The 19,585-nt window shown below is 40.3% G+C and overlaps 1 protein-coding gene and 1 long non-coding RNA gene across 2 annotated transcripts in view; one reads left to right on the forward strand and one right to left on the reverse strand.

Annotated features, from left to right (window-relative positions):
- Window positions 1-19,585, forward strand: part of LOC102517434 (cytochrome b-245 heavy chain) — a 105,306-nt gene that overhangs the window by 76,456 nt on the left and 9,265 nt on the right. The window contains exons 5-9 of the mRNA XM_006193015.3: window positions 7,652-7,736; window positions 9,543-9,688; window positions 11,703-11,893; window positions 14,841-14,970; window positions 17,045-17,137. Coding sequence (XP_006193077.1) covers window positions 7,652-7,736; window positions 9,543-9,688; window positions 11,703-11,893; window positions 14,841-14,970; window positions 17,045-17,137 — 645 coding nt within the window. The remainder of the gene's footprint in view (window positions 1-7,651; window positions 7,737-9,542; window positions 9,689-11,702; window positions 11,894-14,840; window positions 14,971-17,044; window positions 17,138-19,585) is intronic.
- On the reverse strand, window positions 12,376-17,914 carry LOC116662236. The gene is made up of 3 exons (XR_004318258.1): window positions 17,874-17,914; window positions 13,717-13,824; window positions 12,376-13,295 (listed from the first exon to the last, which is right to left on the reverse strand). It is a non-coding gene; the product is annotated as an uncharacterized LOC116662236 (long non-coding RNA).

Raw genomic sequence — 19,585 nt, forward strand, 5'->3', positions numbered from 1 at the left:
CCAGAAAAACAACAACCAATCAACCTCTACCTGAACAACAGCGATCAAGTACGTGCACACACACACACACAGACAGAGATACATGATGTGATGCCCGTGTATACGTCTGTAAACAGGGATTTATGAGGCGCGCATGAAATTTAGGAATGAATCTTACAGTGCCATGTTTTTCAAAATGTTTAAGTCAGAGAAAATCTCTTTTCTGGATAACATCCAAAGAAGATGGAATGAATGAGCTATGAGTCACTCTGTCATGAATGTGACAGGTGTTAGGTTCATGGAATTGAGGAGTTCAGAGCTTTCTAAGTGCCCAGGACTTCTTTCATCCCCGCTTCCACAATTTAGTGAGCCCCCTAATGTACTCTGCTGGAAGGAAAAAATGATTATGTAGGAAGAACTTTTGTATCTATAAAATGGTATATGAATTTGTTATAGATGTTTTTATATAAAGATGAGAAATGATGAACTTAGAATCTACACACAGACTCAAATTAATATGATACAAAACAACATATGATGGGTCCCCCAAACATTACAAATAAGGAGCAATAGGGACTCAAAGGAGGGGGGATTATATCATCTGGGGCAGAGGAAGAAGAAAGACTTCTTAGAGAAGGCGGCATCAGATATGGGCATATAACGATCAAATAACTTCTACGAGATATAAATGAGAAGACATTCTCCATGGAGAAAGTATGGGTAAAAGCACAGGAAATGGTGAGGAAATTGTATTCTTGAAAGTCCCGTATAAGCATGACTTATCTCTTTGGATTTGTTTGCCATTCCTGACCACACCAGAGAGGGTAGTTCTTCCAAAGTTAGGGATTGATGCCCTGGTGGGACCCATTTCACTGCTCATTCGTGACTGGTAGCCTCTGTTTTTCCCTTTTAATAAAATGTTTGTTTTATGTTACCTAGCTCTTTCAAAAATTACCTATTAAGTCAAGGTCATTTGTAGTGGAGAGCAGTAAGCAATCTGCTTTGATGGGCATGTACAGATTGTAAAAGGCAAGTGTCTGAGGTCAGGCTGGAGAGGAGAGCTGGAGGTTTGCTGGTGAAGTAGGACCTTAAATGTATAGCCGAGGAGTTGATACTTAACTGGCAATCAAAAGAGAGGAAAGAGATCTAAACTGTCAATAACAACCAGAACTTGCCTTACACTCTGCCTCATTTTCCCTAGTCCTACTAAATTCCCATGAGTCCTAGGGAGATTTTTCTTTAAGAACAACACAACACTCAATTTACTAATATAGGGTTAGCAAGCTACACATAACAGTAGACACTGATTACAAGGATTTCCAAATAATCTTCTCAACCGAGGAAACCACAGAGGTAAGTTTCATTTGATGGAAAAGTTTTATTGACGAGCCCCCTGTACTGTACAACGTCTGGTATATCGTAGGTGCCCAAGGAGCTTTTGCTAAACAAAGTTAATGTCCTGTAGCTTTTTTATTGTCCCTCCTACCCACTGTTCAAATACTTTCTATTTAGAGGAAGTAAAGGCTGAGAAACAGGCAGTGTTTTCACCAGGACGTCCTGTTAAGAAATCCTTGTTACCCCACAGGCCCAAGTTGCACTGCTGTTGTGCTGCCAAGGCCCCGTGAGCAGTACGTGTTGTAATGGCCACTTGTAGGTTTCCCGTGGCCCAGGAGGGAAGAGCCTCATGACAGTCTCTAAAGACAGGGGGTGAAATGAGGCTGCTCTTCAAATGGCAGAGAAGCTCGGCTCTATAACCAGAGAGACATCTGTGTAAAAGAATATATTTTAAAATGGGCAGCAAGTAGCATTCTTTTCCAGATTGAGTGTGTCCCCTCCTTCCAGATTTCCCAACCAGAGATGTGACCTTGGCCCATTAAACTTCTTTTCTGATTGGGATTAAAATGAGTGTCCATGCTGTGACTAATGTTGGAAATTATAAGAGCTGCCCCTTATTGAGTCTTCGTAGACCTCGCATCGTGAAATCTGCATGTTGAGTCAGTGAGGTGGGGATGAAATTACACGAGAGTGTTGAGATTCCAACCCAAGTCATTGTGCCCCCAGAGCCTGTTTGCTTTCCTACGTGTCACCAAAACTCAAAACTCTCCTTTTGTGGTACTGTGGTCTTAGAAAGTCCACCATCTATATGAATGTTTGGGCATGCTGAGTAACCTAGGCTAGAAGTAGCAAGGGTGTTGTAATGTCAAGGATTTATTAGTAGGCCTTTATGCAAACTAAACAGTCACAGAACTTCCGTTCAGTTTCTAGTGATCTTAATCATTCAGACTTGGCTTTATAATTCTTCTGCTTATCTGGAGAAAGAAAACCCCAGGATTGGCCCACCCCGGGAAAGACAGGGGTAGGACTCCGAGCCTGCTCTGTTGAAGGAAATGGGGAATGGTGGGGCTTGGCAGACAGAAGTCCCCAAAGAAGCCTTAATGACCCAACTTGCCATGCAGATACTAAGTTCTAACTGGATGGAAGTTCTAGTCTGAAGATCAGAAAGAAACAGTAAGGTGAGAGAGTGAGCTCTTTCCCATAACCTTATATAGTCTGAGAGTCAGACGCCCTCAGCGTAGCCCCATGTCTAACCATGTGGTCTAGGGCAAGGCTCTTGGACTTCCTGTCTCATACTTGTTTTTGTTGTCGTTATAGTTTTTAGCTAAAAAGCTTAAGATAATGCAAATGTAACAATATATATGAGTGACATTCCAAAAGTGTGTTAATTGACTAAGCCTGTCCCCTAGTGAGTTGTCAGTTAATAAATATTTGTTGAGTGCCAGCTATATGCTAAGCACTGGGGACACATGATGAGCAGAGAGGAGACATGAATGAGCCACAAGCTCAGGGAGCTTAGAGTTTTGTGGAGGAAGTAGAGGAGAAACGTGTAATTTCAAAATTATAAACAATGCTGTACTAATCAAGTGGTGGTCTTCATATTTATTGCATAATCTACTGTCACCAGGTTTGAACATGACTGTCAGCTTCTTTGCCTGAGTTCTGTACATTCAAGGCTGGCTTTTGTGATTTCTCCTAAATTGCATGTAAATATCTAATTCAGATTTATTCATAGCACTTGTGGTGAGACCAGGTGTACATAAAATAGGACTTTACAGTTTCCATAAAGCTCATGTTACAGAAGCTAATGTTATGCCCCAGTAAATATGCACTTCTTTTTAGTTCCATTTCTCAATTTTTTGAATTTTTTTTTGGCTCTTGTGGTTTGAATAGAGCATAGAAATCTGTTGAGATGACTCAGTAATCTTCCTTGCACTTGAATGTTAGTTTGTTGAGATTGGGCAAGGCTCTGTGGTAGTTAACAGTGGAACGTCCCTTTAGAAGTCAATAGCAAAAAGCAGAGAGGTAGTTCAGTGAGGAAGCCATGGTGCCTGATGGCAGCTTGGCTAATTAGCAGGTGGCTGGCGCTAATTCAGAAGTGACTCAAAAGCATAAAAATGGTATCTGCATGGTAAGGAGGAAGAAGGAAGAAAAAAGCCTGGGCAGTCAAACAGCAAAGCCTTTCCTTCCCACCCCACCAACCAGCCATCTTGCCCCCTTGTCAGGAAACGATGAGGAAATTGTATCTGAAAGGCCCATATAAGCATGGCTTTGGCTTCTCTTTGGATGTGTTTGCCATTCCTGACCACACTATTGAGGGTAGCGAGGAAAAGTTAGGGATTGGTGCCCTGGTAGGACCCACTCTACTAACTCATCAGTGACTAATTTAGCCTCTGTTTTCCCTTAAATAAAATGTATGTGTTCCATACTAAATAGCACTTTTTAAAAGCTACCTGTTAAGATCAGAGTATTGCTGAATGGACCTTGTATTTCCCAAGCACATCTCTCCATTTTCCTGTCACTCAGTTCATTTTTCTCTAACAGTTTGTTGCTCTAACTGATAAGGGGTGTTGAAATCTATTGCTTCATATTTTTGATGATCCATGTTGATAATGATAAGGATAGAACTATGGAGACAGTGTAGAGACGATGACAAAAGCACGTTCCTTTTTTTCAAATTCAGCATGCAGGAGCCAGTGTATTTTCCCCCAAAAGTTTCAAAGCAATTTTTCCAGGAAAGAAAATAGTGTGGCAAGTATAGATATGTGGATAAATACATCTCTATAGGTTTAGAATAATCATCTTAGGTTCTAGGAGAGTAAAAATGTCATTTAACCAAATAATTATTAAAGGATGGTTAAAAGTACATGATATATGGTTCTACATACAGGAAGCTTACCCTCTAGCCGAGGAGCCATGCCATACTAGCTGAAAAGTTAAATAATGATACCAAAAGAATCAAATATTTATTAAACACCTCTCCATGAATCTATGAAACAAACCTATGAGAGAAGAACTATGATAAATATACAGGTGAGAAAGCTGGAAACAGCGTGCTGTTCAATGTCACACAGCTAGGCGGTAGGGCTGGGATCCAACACAGCTATATCTGATGGCAAACCTTGCTCTCAGAAATGTAATTCAATATTGCTTTCTGACCCTACTAATTCCCATTCTCTCATTCTTGGGACTCCAACTGTATCCATCAGTCCAGTGAGGACTGTATTAATGATCTATTTTTGTGTAACAAAGCTAGAGGCTTAAAACAACCCCACTGATGAGCTCACAGCTCTGCAGGTCAGAAGTCCAGCATCCTGTTGTTGGGGTCTCTGCTCAGGGTGTCACAGAGCTGCCATCAAGATGTCAACTGGGCTGAATTCTCCTGTGGAAACTCTGGGTAAACTCTTCTTCCAAGCTCATTCTTGTTGGCAAAATTCAGTCCCTTACAGTTGCAGGACTGAGATCCCTGTGTCCTTACTGACAGTTATTCAGGGGCCGCTCTCAGATCCGAGCTGTCCCTATATTCCTTGCCATGTGACCCCTTCCATCTTCAAGCCAGCAACAGTGTATCAAATACTTCTTCTGTCGCGGGTCTTGATTTCTAGACCCGGAATTAAAGGGCTCGTGTGATTGGGTCAGACCCGTCCAGATAATCTCTCTCTAAAGTCAATTTGGGACTTTAATTACCTCTGCAAAATCTCTTTTGCCATATAATGTAACAAAATCACAGGACTGTCATCCCATCGTATTTGGAGGTCAGGTCCCACCCCCACTCAAGGGGACGAGATTATATAAGGTCATTGGGGATCACCTTAGAATTCTACATACCACAAGGACTCTATGAAACTGTGGAGGAACCTAGCAATTGGGAAACAGGAAAAAGATATTTCCTTAAAATTGTAAAAAATGCAAAATAGTAAAACAATGTACAGCGCTTGAAATAAACACAAAAGACAGTTCTTTCTATATAAGAAAACAAGGACAATTACGGAATTGGAGAATAGTGATTGCCAGGGGTTAAGGAGTGTGTGTCGGGGGAGCGAGGTGAAAGGGTAGTGGGTGTACAGCATGAGGGATCTTTTGTGAGGATGGAAATGTGCAGTATGTTGACTATAGCGATGTCAATGTCCCGGTTGTGATATTGTATGGTAGTTCTGCAAGATATTGCAATTGAGGCAACTGGGTAAAGACACATGGGATCTCTCTGCATTATTTCTTACGGCTGCCTGTTGTAAGAATCTACAATTATTACAAAATAAACAGTTTAATAGAGGAAAAAAAAAGACAACAAGGACAATCCATTTTTCATCCACAGAAATGTAAATTAAGTGATTTCAAACAGGAAACCCTTATTTTGAGAGCCTGAGTCACAGCGTAAACTCTTAGTGTGAGCCGCTGCCGTTCCACTGACACTTCCTCTACACTGACTGTTTCAATACACGGGGCAGCTGCCTTCTGCAACCCCAAGTCATTCTCTGCCTGAGGACTTCCGTTCAGCCCTCTCCTGGGGCAAGCCTGAAATGCCAGGGAGTTGATGCCCTTGGAAGAGCCCTCAGCCAGTGATGGATAGGAGCTGGTGGATGACTACCTGAGATTCCTAACCCCTCAGGGTGTGGCTTACCAGTCTCCCAGAGTCACTGATAAGATATGATGGTGGTAGCTGATACCGTAATACATCCTTTATGGATTTCCCTCCCTTCCCAATCTGACTTCTCCTAACCTCACTTTCCAGATAGAGTACTGACACTTAAATTCTTGTCTTGGTTTTTAGACAAGTAGAATAATAGTGACTGTCTCTTTACATTTGATTTGATGAAGAAGGGAATGAACCTAAAAGACAAATAGACTTGGATCCCAGCCATTGTGAGAGTTAGCTTTAGTTTTGTTATCTGTAAAATGAAGACAATAATACTTATCTTATTGCATTAAATGAGGTAATGATGATGGATAAACTGCCTGGCTCACAGAAGGCACTCAATAAAGCCTAATGACTTTTTCTTTTTTCTGGAATCCTCAATGTCTTCCTTACTAGTATTTCTGCAGTTCCGGGAATCTGTTTTCATGGCCCAAACAGCCTGCCCTCCCTAGATGTAGCTAACTCAGAGACAGTGGATTAAGCACAGTTTTCCATGCAATTCTATTTTGTCTCTAAAACCAGCTTATTTTATTAAAAATAAGTAAGCCAAATATTAAACACCCTAATAACTAAATTGAATGTGTTTAGAACCAGATACTGATAATACCTACGTTTTTTGTTTTATTTTGTTTTGGGGGTTTTGGGGGGCACTTCACTCCACTCTCCTGAATCTCTGTGACAGTACATCTAGCCTCAGGAACAAAGCAGCCAGAGTGAGCACTTGGCCACTTTTCAGGAGAACAAAGCTCTGATTCAACCATAAATCAGGTTTTTTTTTTTTTTTCTCTCCTTTGGGCATTGACCTGAATCCAGATTCAAACCCATATCTTCTAACATATTACACTAACCTATCGACCAAAATACCATTTTTAATGTCAAGGTAATCATAAAAGGTATGAAATATCAGAATGTAGATATCTCTGGCATCAGAGAGGCTGGATTTAGATCCCAGCTCTGCCACTTACTGGCTATGCAGCCTAGAGGAAGGTAACCTCTCTATGCCTTCGTTTCCTCATCTGTTATGCAGTGATAATATGGTACCTCCCATATAAGCTTGATGTAAGAATGAAATGAGTCGGTTTATGTAAAACACTTAAAGCAGCTTCTTGCCTGAGCTCTTTGTAAATACTATTGGCTATTACTATTTTTGTTATGATTATTTGGTTAATGATCACCCTTGTTATGTTGAGCCTATCACATGTGCAGGTGGACACTTTCTTCTCTTCTCACAGTGTGTATGTCCTGGAAGGGTGCTGTTCTAAAACTATTCACTTGTTCTAGAACTGTTCACTTGTCTGTGTCCTCACTGGACCTTTAGGTCTTTGAGGGCAGCCTTGTCCTTTTAAAATTTCTGTATCTCCTATTTATTGAATAAATTAATCTGAACTAGAAACTATGTCATCAGATATGTTTCTGTCTAAATTCATATTTTATACAATTAAGCAATGGATTCCATGGGAAGCTTTTTATGCCACTAATATGAGAAGCTAAAACATATTGGTTAAGCCAGCCGTGCCATTTATTGGCTGTTTGACCTTGGGAAGATGATGATGTCTGTCTGAGCCTTGGTTTTCTCATCTATCAAATGGGTGGTTGTAAGAATTAAATGAGATGATATATGCCTAATGCCTGACACAGAGAAAACCTTCTTGTTTTCAAGAATAACAATTACTATTTCATTCTTTTGCCTTTAATCCAAAGTGCTGCTCAACAAGAATTCGAAGACAATTGGACAGGAACCTCACCTTTCATAAAATGGTGGCCTGGATGATTGCACTTCACACTGGTAAGTTCACTGAGATATCTGAGATTGCAAAGAAAACATGGAACCGGAGAGTCCCGTCTATTTTTTTTTTTTAGATCGAAAATAAGAGATTGCCTTTATGGGGAGATTAGGTCATTATTGGATATGTTGTATTTTTTATATGAGTTCTGTTAAAAAATATTCACCACTCTTTCTGCCGTCTCAACATTAGGATTTATTCTTTCAGGTCTTAAAACTTTTTTATCTTAGGCTCTTCTGATAAAATCCCAGTGTCTTCACCCTTTTCCACACGTTTTCATATCAAAATTGTTTGTTAATCCACATATGAAAGCTTTTATTCATTCTTTTTTTTCAGCATGTCCCAATCAAACTTTATTTAGAGACACTGAAATATGAATTTCATATCATTCATTCACTTAAAAAAATACTTGGTAGAACATGTAGATTCATGGTTTTCTTGCAGTAACCCTATGAGGGCCACAGCCTTTGAGAATCTCTTAAGATAGCCCTTATCAGCTAACAATTTTCTTTATTATCATTGTTTATATATATATGTTTATATACACACACATAATGGTATTCGTGTGTTTATATGCATTGTATATTTTGTGCTATTATTATAATTATTAAGGTGTTGGTGTTGGTGTAAGAAGCTGTATCTGGGACCCTTATCAAATCTTCACTAATTCACTTCATAAATAATTGATGTACCAGACAGTAGGCATGCATGGATGCACAGTGGTGAACAAAAAAGGCTTTTACTATACTGTTAAGGAGTTTGCCCCTAGCCTGGGTAAAATAAGCTTAGGTTACAGGCATTCAACTGGGTTTCTCACCTCCTACTAGTAGGTCATGCGGGCTTTCTGTGCTGTGGCAAATGAAATGTTTCAAGAGTGAAATGTATGATAAAATCTTATTAGAAAGCAGCACTGTGTACTGGATTTGTGTGCCAAACTGCTTGGATTTGACTCTTAACTCTGCTACTTCCTGGCTTGGTGACCTTGAGCAAGGTTTTAAAGCAATATAGAGGGTGGAGGGTATAGCTCAGTGGTAGAGCGTGTGCTCAGCATGCACAAGGTCCTGGGTTCAATCCCCAGTACCTCCATTAAAAATAATAATTAAAGAACAAACCTAATTATCCCCCTCAAAAAATAAAGCAAGTTATGCTCCAGTTTTTTCAAATGTAAGATGAGATGATGATAGTCCCTACATCATTGGATCAACGTAAGTATAAAGTACTTATAAAGCATTTAGGACAGTGCTTGGCGCCTATTAAGTCCAATGTTACTGCTTGTTAAACAAAGAATGCAATCTTTAAAAAGAGATTCATTCTTATGGCCATTGGTTTGTATTCAATAAAATTTTGTCACCTCTCTCTGGAGTAACGTCAGAGTCAGGTGAATGGGCCAGCCAGAGGAATACATTACACGACTGTCTTCTTGTTTGGGTACAAATACATCAGTGGGAGAGAAAGAACAAGAGCATATCTAAATATTCTCAAGGACCAAGGTTATTCTGAGAATCTTAGAACTTGGCTGAGTCTTTAGACTCATGTAGTTCACCATCTTCATTTTACAAACGAGGAAATTGAAACCAGAGAGGTTAAGTAACTTGGCGACAATCTCATAACTAGAGAGTTGCTCACCCAGGAGAATTGCCTTGCCTGTCTGATCCTGAAGACCCAGTTCTTGTTTATAAGTATCCTGGGCCATTTCTAGGTCTCTGTGTAACTTATCGTAGGGTCAGGGGCTGTAGCCAGAAACCCAACTTAAAAGAAAATCCTGCATACCCTTCACCCTCTTTCTTTCTCTTCTTTGCTGTCTTTAGCGATTCACACCATTGCACATCTATTTAATGTGGAGTGGTGTGTGAATGCCCGAGTCAACAATTCGGATCCTTATTCAATAGCACTCTCTGAGATTGGAGATAAGCCTGGTGAATCTTACCTCAATTTTGCACGAGACAGAATCAAGGTAAGCCTCTTATTTCCCATTTCCGATGTTCCCTAGGCCATTACAACTGAGGATTCGATTTCAGTGAGTGAAGAACTCAACTTGGTCAGAACACCAACAATGACAAAAGTTGACAAACTATCTGAGGGACAAGTCTGTAGGTTCTAAGAATAGGGGCACAGAGAAAACATCTCCCACACTCCTGATCCCATATGTGGAAGGTCACCAGATGTTTTCCAGTTTCTTAAGCTCACCTGTAAGAACGTGTCTACATGGAGCCTGGAGTAACTCAGGCTTACCTGTGACAATGCCCAACAGTCAAAGAAAGCCAAGAACATAGTCCAGTCAGACAAAATTGGGTTTATCATTTATTGCAGCTAAGAGAACTCACACCGTAAGGAAGTCTGGGGCATCTCAGGAGGGTGTTGAGAGAGGCTTGTTGTAGGACTTGGGCTTGTGTTAGATAATTTGGGAGGAGTTCCTGGAAGCAGGCATTTGCTCTGGGTCAGGTATGGTCAGGAACTGGGTCAAAATTCCAGCATTGGGTATCTTAGTAATTTTTTTTTTAAGGCAGAAGAATGGGGTTAGATCTGTAATAGGCCAAGAAACAGCAGTCACCCGTTTTTGTCTTGGCTCAGACATGACTTCAGAGTGGTCTTGTTTTTGTCTCACTCCATCACAGTCACAGAATGACCTTGTCTGATGTTAGTGTTCTATGAAGTTGTTTACGTGAAATAGGAAACCCTCCAGCCTAGGTGTTACTAGCAGGCCAGCCACCAGCTGACAGCGGTCAGCGATGCTTCTCCTTCTTGACTACAACATCTCAGAGGTGGCCTGTATCTGCTAACTGCTCCGGGGGCAGCCATTTGGGGTTATCCACAGGCAAGAACTCCTTTCCAGCAGTCGAAGCTTTCTACACTCAGAGGGAGAAGCTCTAAATCATCTTCATGTACCCCGTGGCTTGGGACGAGGGCTGTATCACACGACTATACACCGAGTTCCAAATGTGTTTCCTTGTCCAGTTAGAATAGATTACCAGAAAAGTCCCTTAATTTTGAAGGAATAATTTATCCTCAGGCTGATATGAAAAACATTTGCCTAGTCTATTTAGGGACAGAATTAAACAGCATCGAGCAAAATAAGAAATTCTTCTTCTATAATGTCTTGGATAAGTTTTCTTTTATGTTGTCTGTCGTTTGTACCATGACACGTAAGGGAGCCAGTGTGAACACATCAGGTGAGCTGACACTGCCGAGCCGTGCTCAGATCTCGTTGGATCCATTTGACTGTGTCTGGGCTCCCCGACCCCTCTGTGTGCTTTCACTTTCAATTTCCTGTATCCGTGGTTCCTCCTCAGAGAACCGCCCTGGGGCTATTGGAGTCCCTTTGCCCACAGGCTCAGAGATCTGAAAGGGCCTGGAGAGCTACCTCTCCCTGAGCAGCTCTTAACCAATAACTGATGGGTGCAGGCCATGGAAGCCCAACTCAGAAGTGTAGCTCACCCTCCACAGTTCCCCTGCAGGACCAGGCTGAAGATTTGGCCTGAGATCATTCTCTTAATTGGCTCATTGCTCCTTCCTGTCCTAGTCACCGTTCCCTTACTAATTTCTTCTGGAGCACAATCTTTCTAAGTCACCTGCCCACGGCTCCTCACCCTAGGGTGAGGGATGAGCCTGAGACGTTAGGCATGCCCAGAACACATTTACAAACTAAGCACTGTGGCACTTCTCCAAATCAAAGGGAGAAAGAGCTTCAGACCCTTTTAGGACTTACGAGTTGACAAAGTTCCTTTATTTGATCCTCCCTTAGAACTAATTCTGTGTATCAATTCATGTTTCCTATGATACCTCAACCACTTTAAGATTTTTTAAAATTTGGAAATATCTATTCCAAGTCTATATCATTCTGTGGGGGAGTGGTTAGGGTTATCTAAAGGGGACTGAAAATACCTATTGCCCTATACACTAGGCACTTTATAAATAGTCTTGCATTTGAGAGCCTCCAAATAATGTGTGTGTGTGTGTGTATTTTACAGAATCCTGAAGGAGGCCTGTACGTGGCTGTGACTCGGTTGGCAGGCATCACCGGAATCGTCATCACACTGTGCCTCATATTAATTATCACCTCCTCCACCAAAACCATCCGGAGGTCTTACTTTGAAGTGTTCTGGTACACACACCATCTCTTTGTGATCTTCTTCATTGGTCTCGCCATCCATGGAGCTGAGTGAGTATTTAAACTCCAAGGCCAAGTACATTGTCCCTCAGTTCCCAGGTGTGATGCCCTGTTAAAGTCACAGTGACCTCCTTTTCTGTGTGTGGTCAGCCTGCCTGCTGAGGGAATGGGAGGGGAAAACAGAAGTCACTTTGATAGAAACCACTCAGCGCCACTTTAGTTTCTGGTCCCGACTAATAGCTATTCATATTGCACTTATTTAGAGCAAGTTTGAAGAATATACCAAAGTTTTGAATATCTTTGCAAGCCTATATAAAACATGTTGAGAGACCTGGTAAGGTCCTGGATGTCTGAAATGATGTTTCCTGTGGCTTAATCACTAGTAAATTAGACAAACTCCCAAAGCAGAGAGCTGAATGATTAATCAAGTGAAAGGGTTTGCTGGAGTTCAGTGAGATTTGATTCAAGACAGTCGTTCATCGATTGCCTCTTGGGTATGAGGACCGATCTCAGGCTCTGTGGGGAATGCTAGAAGGAGAAACACATGGTTATGCCTTCAAGCATCCTAATATAATAAAGGTTAAGAGCTGGCTTCTGTTGAGCACTTGTTACAGACGTGAAAGATTTCTTTTAATCTCCAAAAGGTAGAGATGCTGTTGCTATCCCCATTTTCTTGGGGAAATCGTAGACAAGGAAACAGACTAAAAAAGTTAAAATATGTAGCCAAGCCACCCAGTTTATAAGTGGCATAGCTGGGATTGGAGCCCAGATGGGCTAAGGGAGGGGATGATAAAGGCTCTCATAGAGACACACGGTGCCTGGAGGTGTTGGGGGGAGCATTTGTCTCATTGCGACTCCCTTTTTAATACCAGGCTTCCTTTTTCTACTGTTTCACACTAGCTGATTCTCCCACCTGCACGCAAAAGCAGGCCTGGGAAGTTCCCTGGTGGGTATGGTGCACCAGATAACCAAGGGTAGAGGAAGTAAGTGTTCAAGGTTCAGTGACTCCGCTCTGAGTCAAGTCAGCCTACAAGTGGCCGAGACCTGAGTGTGAAAACGGGAAGGGTGGGGAGAAGCAGCGTGTGGCAACCTCTCGTGTGCACTTTTGATGGACTCACTGACTCTGACCCCTGGTCAACTCTTTCTAAGCCCTGAAAAATGTGTGTAGTCAAAGGCTCTCTGGAACTCTTCTAAAGCATTTGAGTATCTTTAAATGGGACTTGGTCCTAATCCAGTTGTTTCACGGAAAAAAGCAAACTGAATCTCTTCCACTTTCTAGTTTAGTAATTCTGCCACTTTACATCTGTATAGCTTCCTAGATATGTGTTCTCTGGAGCAGGTAGAAGAGAGAGACTTACCCATTCTCCATTTGATGAATATCTGCCACTTATGCAGTCTCGTGGCTTGGAGCAGCTGAACTAGGGTTCAAATCTAGATTTTCTGACTTCTGGTCCTGGTGTTGAGAAGAGAAGGAGAAAATCTGGTTGTTTTTTTTTTTTTTTTTTTTTTCTCTTCTTCTATCACTTGCTCCCCCTGGGAACTTGGGCGTTAAGAACTTTAATAGTTATTATTTGTTGGACTCTTACTTTGTGTCTGGGTTGTTTTTTTTTTTAATGCATCATTCCAGTTGATTACTACAGTAAACTTTTAGTGAGGTACTTATACCTATTTTCTAGCTGAAGAAACTGAGGTTCCAAAGAAGTTAAATAACTTGCCCAAGGCCACCAAACTAGTAAGGGGTGGACCTGGGATGTGAAACCAAGGCTGTCTGGCTTGGGTCCAGAATTGTTTTCACCAAATCATTCTGATTCTAGTTACCTAGTCTCTTTAAGCCTCGGTGTCCTTATATGTAAAATGAGGGTCCTAATACTTACATTTCAGGCTTGTTATAAGGATGAATGGAGATAATTTGTGTTCAGGGCCTTTCCCCAGGGCTGGCACATAATAGATGCTCAACACATGGTAATTCTCTTCCCCAAGACCTAGGGATAGAAAGCAATGGTTAACAACCTTGAATTAAAACATTCTCTGTGTATGCATGGATATGCGTGGCTGAGACATTGTGCTATACACCAGAAATTGACCCATTGTAACTGACTATACTTCAATAAAAAAAAATTCTCTGAATATACCAAATGGCACAAACTTTCACAAGGGGCTTGCTGGGTGTCTTCTTCTTACATATTCTGAAGATCTTGCCATTTATGTTCTTTGAGGTCAGGGACGTGACTTACTCAACATTGTGCCTCCCTCCCTTGGTTCCCACTAAACCTGCATTGTCTTGTATTTCAGTAGTTGCTCAATTAATATTTATTGAATTGAAGTGAATGGGCTCTGAGCACTTCAAGGGACATGCCATCAGTGTTGATGTCTGTGAGAATGTCATAATCTCTCCAAATTTAAATCATCTTAAGTGGATTTCAACCTTTTGGTTTAATTTAAACAATTTGGAAACAACAAATGAAGGTTTTGTACCAAGCCTCAGGGCTGCTCTGTATGATTGTATGGGTTGTCGACTCTACAAGAGTGCCTGGCTAAAGGGGTGAAATTAGCCCATGCTCTGCTGGACAAGCCCTTTGCCTACAGGACTGTCCTCACAGAGGGGGCATCTTGTTCTAATTTGCACAAAGGGTATGGGCCAGCAGTCACTGTTAGATTTGCAGTTTTTGTTTTTGTTTGTTTACAGATGAAAATAATACTCAAAACAGAAGCATAAATGTTCCCTTGAAGAAAACATGTACTGATTATTCAAAATTTACCGTCTGTACTGTCACATATAAATATCCTTTGTGCCACTGTACATATTTGTTTTCTGTTGCTGAAGACCACATATTTTCTTTCCCTTCCTCTAATCTATTTGGAGGGGGCAATAGGATGTTACTTTTAAGTGAAAAGTACACAACTCATATAAGAATACCTAAAATATGCCCAGAATCTCACAAAACTAAGAGCTTAATTTCTTGTTTCTAAATGATGTGGACTTACATTTCCTCCCCAGGCGAATTGTACGTCGGCAGACGTCAACGAGTTTGTCGGAACACAGACCAGAACAATGTTATCAAAACATCTCACAATGGGGAAAAATAGACAAATGCCCAATCCCAGAGTTCTCTGGAAGCCCTCCTATGGTAGGTACTGTTCGCTGTGGCTGTTATAGTTTCATGACTGACAGTCTTTAAACTGTGTCTAAGAAATACACACAAATGTCATGGAGTCATCAATTACAAATATCATGGAACTGCTAAGTTAAGTACCCAGTGTTTGTCTGCTATGCTTATTGTCCAAATTATTTCTTGAAAAGTAATCTTGAAATCGGTCTGTTATGAGCATCCTAATATAAAACTTGGAAAAGAGTTGTTTTTAAAGTGCTTTGGGTTCAAGAAGTTCCATCTCTTCTCTTCTGGATGTGAGGGCCACAATAATACTCATTCATGGTTTTCTGAGGGATTCCATCCTGGAAAGCTCAGATAATGACTTATAAGGAACCAGGAGCCTCTTCAGATACCAGGAAATAAGGCTTTGAATGCAGCTTTGAAAGCTGGGAAGGAAATTTGTGAGGTGGCACATAGGGCTACCATTAGGTATCAGGAGGTCCTGTCTATGCGGCATGAAGGGGGCTGGACCGCCAGGTTCATGCCAACACCCAATGGCACTGCATGGTAGAGCAGGGGAGTGGCAAGGATGACCAAGGGAAAAGATACTGAAATATTCACCTTTCATTGAGAGCTCCTGCTGGGAACGCTGAAGGGCTCCATTTTGTATATGCTCAGTGTCTCTGCTCCAGAGTGAGAAGTGGGCCCTGTGATCTTCACACCTTTTCCTCCTTGACAAGCAATATGCTTGATTGGTTATTATGCTAGCCATTGGTATAAAACTCAGCAAAAATCAACATGTGTACAGGGCTTCTGGACAGGATTATTTTTCCCATAGGCACAGTATAAGGTACAAGCAAATTTCCCATCCCATTTTCTCCTTCCTTTTTTCCTACTCTCCTAATACAGGAGTACTCTTCCTCTAGAAAGAGCATGCTGTCTGAGGACTTAACATCTTTAAGCATCCTTGCTCATTAATGAAAGCAACCAGACACATCAGTGAACTGCATGCGGACATCGATAGAAAGGATTAAAAGCATTGCAGGTGCTCTTATGAGCTGGAGATGAGTTTCTGGGGATATTAGAGGCAATGTCCGAGACCTGGCTCCATTTAAGGGGGCCCCGCGTGGTAACCAGGAAATGGATAGATGATGCCAGATTGTTTTAAAGACCTGCCCCATGAAAATAGAGGCCAGTAGCAGAGCATTTATGACTTCTGGGCAGATTTTTGTTTAACTTTGGCTGGAGATAGGGACATATGGGTGTTTTCAACTTCCAACAATAAGTTTCTTTAAACATTTAATAGAAAGATCATATGTGAGGCTATAGGAAGCACTCTGTGATTTTTTTCCTCCTTGGAATCCATTCTAGGATGTCATATTTTAGATTGCCTTCTAAAATTCTTTGCTACTTCAGATACTCAACTAGGAACCTAGCTGACTGAGTCCTAGGATGGATCTGTTTAGCCTAAATATTTTTATATAGCCAAAAATGCCACAGGGTAATTCCAGTGTTTTGAAATACTGCAGATTCTGGCAGGAGGGGACTCTAAGAAATTGGAAAATCTTTGGGTCTGTCCCTGTTCAGCAAGTGCATTGTATAGCTCCTGGAAATTGCCAGGATATTGGGAAAATGGCTAAATTCTTGCATGAAGTTTCTCATCTTGCAAAAAAATTAAGCTTTGACTATGTGACTGAGAGAAAGTAATTGCAAAGTTGCATTAAAAATATGATGTTGGTGAAATGCTATCCTTTAGAGAAATATTAATTCCGAAACCAGCCTTACTCTGCTGTAGGGTTATTGCAACTACTATTGCGACAAGAGGAGGAAATCCCATTCTTGTGGGCAGTTCCTCTTGGGAAAGTTTCATACTGTAGATACAGTTCCCCAATGTGGCCAAGGAGAATGTTCATTTTTACTGGCTCAAAAATCTCTTTCAATTTTAGATATTTTCATGCATTCCTTTGTAGAAGAAATTGACTAATCTAATATCAACTATATAAACAAGCCAACAAAGATTAACTTGACTTCTAAAATGTTTTGTCCCATGAATCTTTAATTAGCTACCACCCTTAACACATCCTTTTTTCATTCTTTCCTCTGATTACAGACTTGGAAATGGATAGTGGGGCCCATGTTCCTGTATCTCTGTGAGAGGCTGGTACGGTTTTGGCGATCTCAGCAGAAGGTGGTCATCACCAAGGTATTGGCTGGTTTAGGAATTACTAATAGTATCTAACTATATCATGGCCAAGTCTGCCTAAGTTCTCTATATCATTGGTCAGACCTCTCTTTTACTTGGTTTCTTTTGATTAAACTTAGGGCAGCGAGATGACCTACAGGTTGTGGCGTGTACCTACCTTGATAGTTAAATTATTGGGCCTTTTAATTGGGGAAACTAGAAGTTAACATTCTCTGTAGAAAAATGGACCCAAGTGTTTTGTGTAAATAAATCTGTATGTGTGTGTCTGTCTGTGTGTGTGTGTGTATAGAGGGGTGGGGCGTCGAGTGATGATGGTGATTAGTTAAGAGTGAAGAAACAGAAGAGGTGAGTTCAAAGGGCATACATTGAGCCTTAAAATACTCAGATACCAAAAGAACCAGGGAACCAAGTGTAGGTCTGATTGAGACTTAGATAGTTTCCCAGGTCCTCTATACCTCCTTTTCTGTGCTTTGTTTGTAATCACAGAATATCAGAGTTAAAATGACCAAAGTCTCAAGCAAGCTAATAATTAAACTACATTTAGAATTGAGTCTGCTAACTCCAAATATATAGTAGTTTTTTTTTTCCCCACGCGTCTATGCTGCTTCTTACCACTAAATACATAGAAATGGAATCTCCTTGTTACAGTTTCAGGAAACATCAGGCTTAAGTCTTTTTATCAAACAAAATTCAATTCAATTCAATTCAGTTCAAAAAGTATTTAGCAAAAGCTTACCATGGATTGTTTTTGCAAAACACACAAGTTCCTCCTGTCCACCACCTTAGCTTTTCTTTCTTGGCCTCTATGGAAGGTCATAGTAAAGTTAGTCCAGCTGGCATTGGAAATCTTGAAATATAGGAAGCCACAACAGTTCTCCTTTTATGATATTTATATAGTACTATGTGAAAAAGCCCACAGATCAGCAAAATAGCCACCACAAAATTTCCCTTACTAGGCTAGAACCAACTAACCAGACAAGTATTTCCCTTATGCATATTTCTAAAGGAAACTTGTTTTCTTGTGAAGAAAATAGATATTCATTTTCTTCTCATGTGAACACTCATAAGAGACAAGGTGCTATACAAAAGTATTCCAGTGACGATGCTGTCCACTAGTACGTTGCATTCCCTTTTCTCCCAATTTTGCCTCTAGTAGCAAAATTATAATACGGTAAAAATTGTTTTCACCACACAAAATTGTGACATGGTAAACATAATTTTCAAAGTAATTTTCATAAATTTTTATTTTCTGTCTTCAAAATGAAGCTTTACAACTCCTTCTTTCAGTGATGAAAGGAAGTTGATTATAGCCTTGTCATATAAGTTATATTTTTTATTGAAGTATAGTTAATTTACAGTGTTGTGGGGGTAGGTATAGCTCAGTGGTAGAGCACATGCTTAGCATGCAGGATGTCATGGGTTCGATCCCCAGTACCTCCAGTTAAATTAAAAAAAAAATAATAAAGAAACCTAATTACCTCCCCCCAAGAAAAAACCAACCAACAAACAAAAGCAATGAAAAAATTTACAATGTTGTTTTAGTTTCTCATAAATAGGAAAGTGATTGTTACATACATATATATTCTTTTCATAGTATTTTCCATTACAGTTTATTATAAGATTGACTGTAGTTTCCTGTGCTATACAATAAGACCTTATTGTTGATCTATTTATCTATTTTATATATAGTAGTTTGTATCTGCTAATCCCAACCTCCTAATTTATTCCTCCCCCCTTTCCCCTTTGGTAACCATAAGTTTGTTTTTTATGTCTGTGAGTCTGTTTCTGTTTTGTAAGTTCATTTGTAGCATAGTGTAGATTCCACATATAAGTGATATCATATGGTATTTGTCTTTCTCTGTCTGACTTACTTAACTTAGGTATGATGATCTAGATCCATCCATGTTGCTGCAAATGGCATTATTTCATTCTTTTTTATGGCTGAGTAGTATTCCACTGTATTTATCACATAAGTTATATTTAAATCACAAGTTTTAGAAATGTTTGGCAATTTTTATTTAAAGGATTTCCATTCTCCTACTCCTCCTCACTCTCAAAAAGAAAAGCTCACTCAGCAGTATCAATCAGTGTTAAGAAGCTGCTATTTTGTTTCTATTGATTTTTCTTTCCTTTGACGTCACTTGGTTTATTTTTAGTTGTACATATGAAGTCCTTCTAGGATCTCAGAAATTATCAAAGAAACAGTATGTTACTTTCTGTATTACAATGAAAGCTTTTTGTTGTGTTCTATTTTCAAAAACTATTTATCAGTTCACCAGTTGATGGACACTTGGACTGTTTGCAGTTTTTTTGCTATTATAAATGAAGCTGTCATGAACATTCATGTATATGGAGAATGAGGATGGCAACGGGTGGGTGGGGCCTGGCTTTGGGAGAGCTGGATGGTATATTCCCTAGGTAGGGAGTCAGGCAGGTTCAAGGTGAATC

Source organism: Camelus ferus, chromosome X (assembly GCF_009834535.1).
Source record: "Camelus ferus isolate YT-003-E chromosome X, BCGSAC_Cfer_1.0, whole genome shotgun sequence".
Classification (NCBI taxonomy): domain Eukaryota; kingdom Metazoa; phylum Chordata; class Mammalia; order Artiodactyla; family Camelidae; genus Camelus; species Camelus ferus.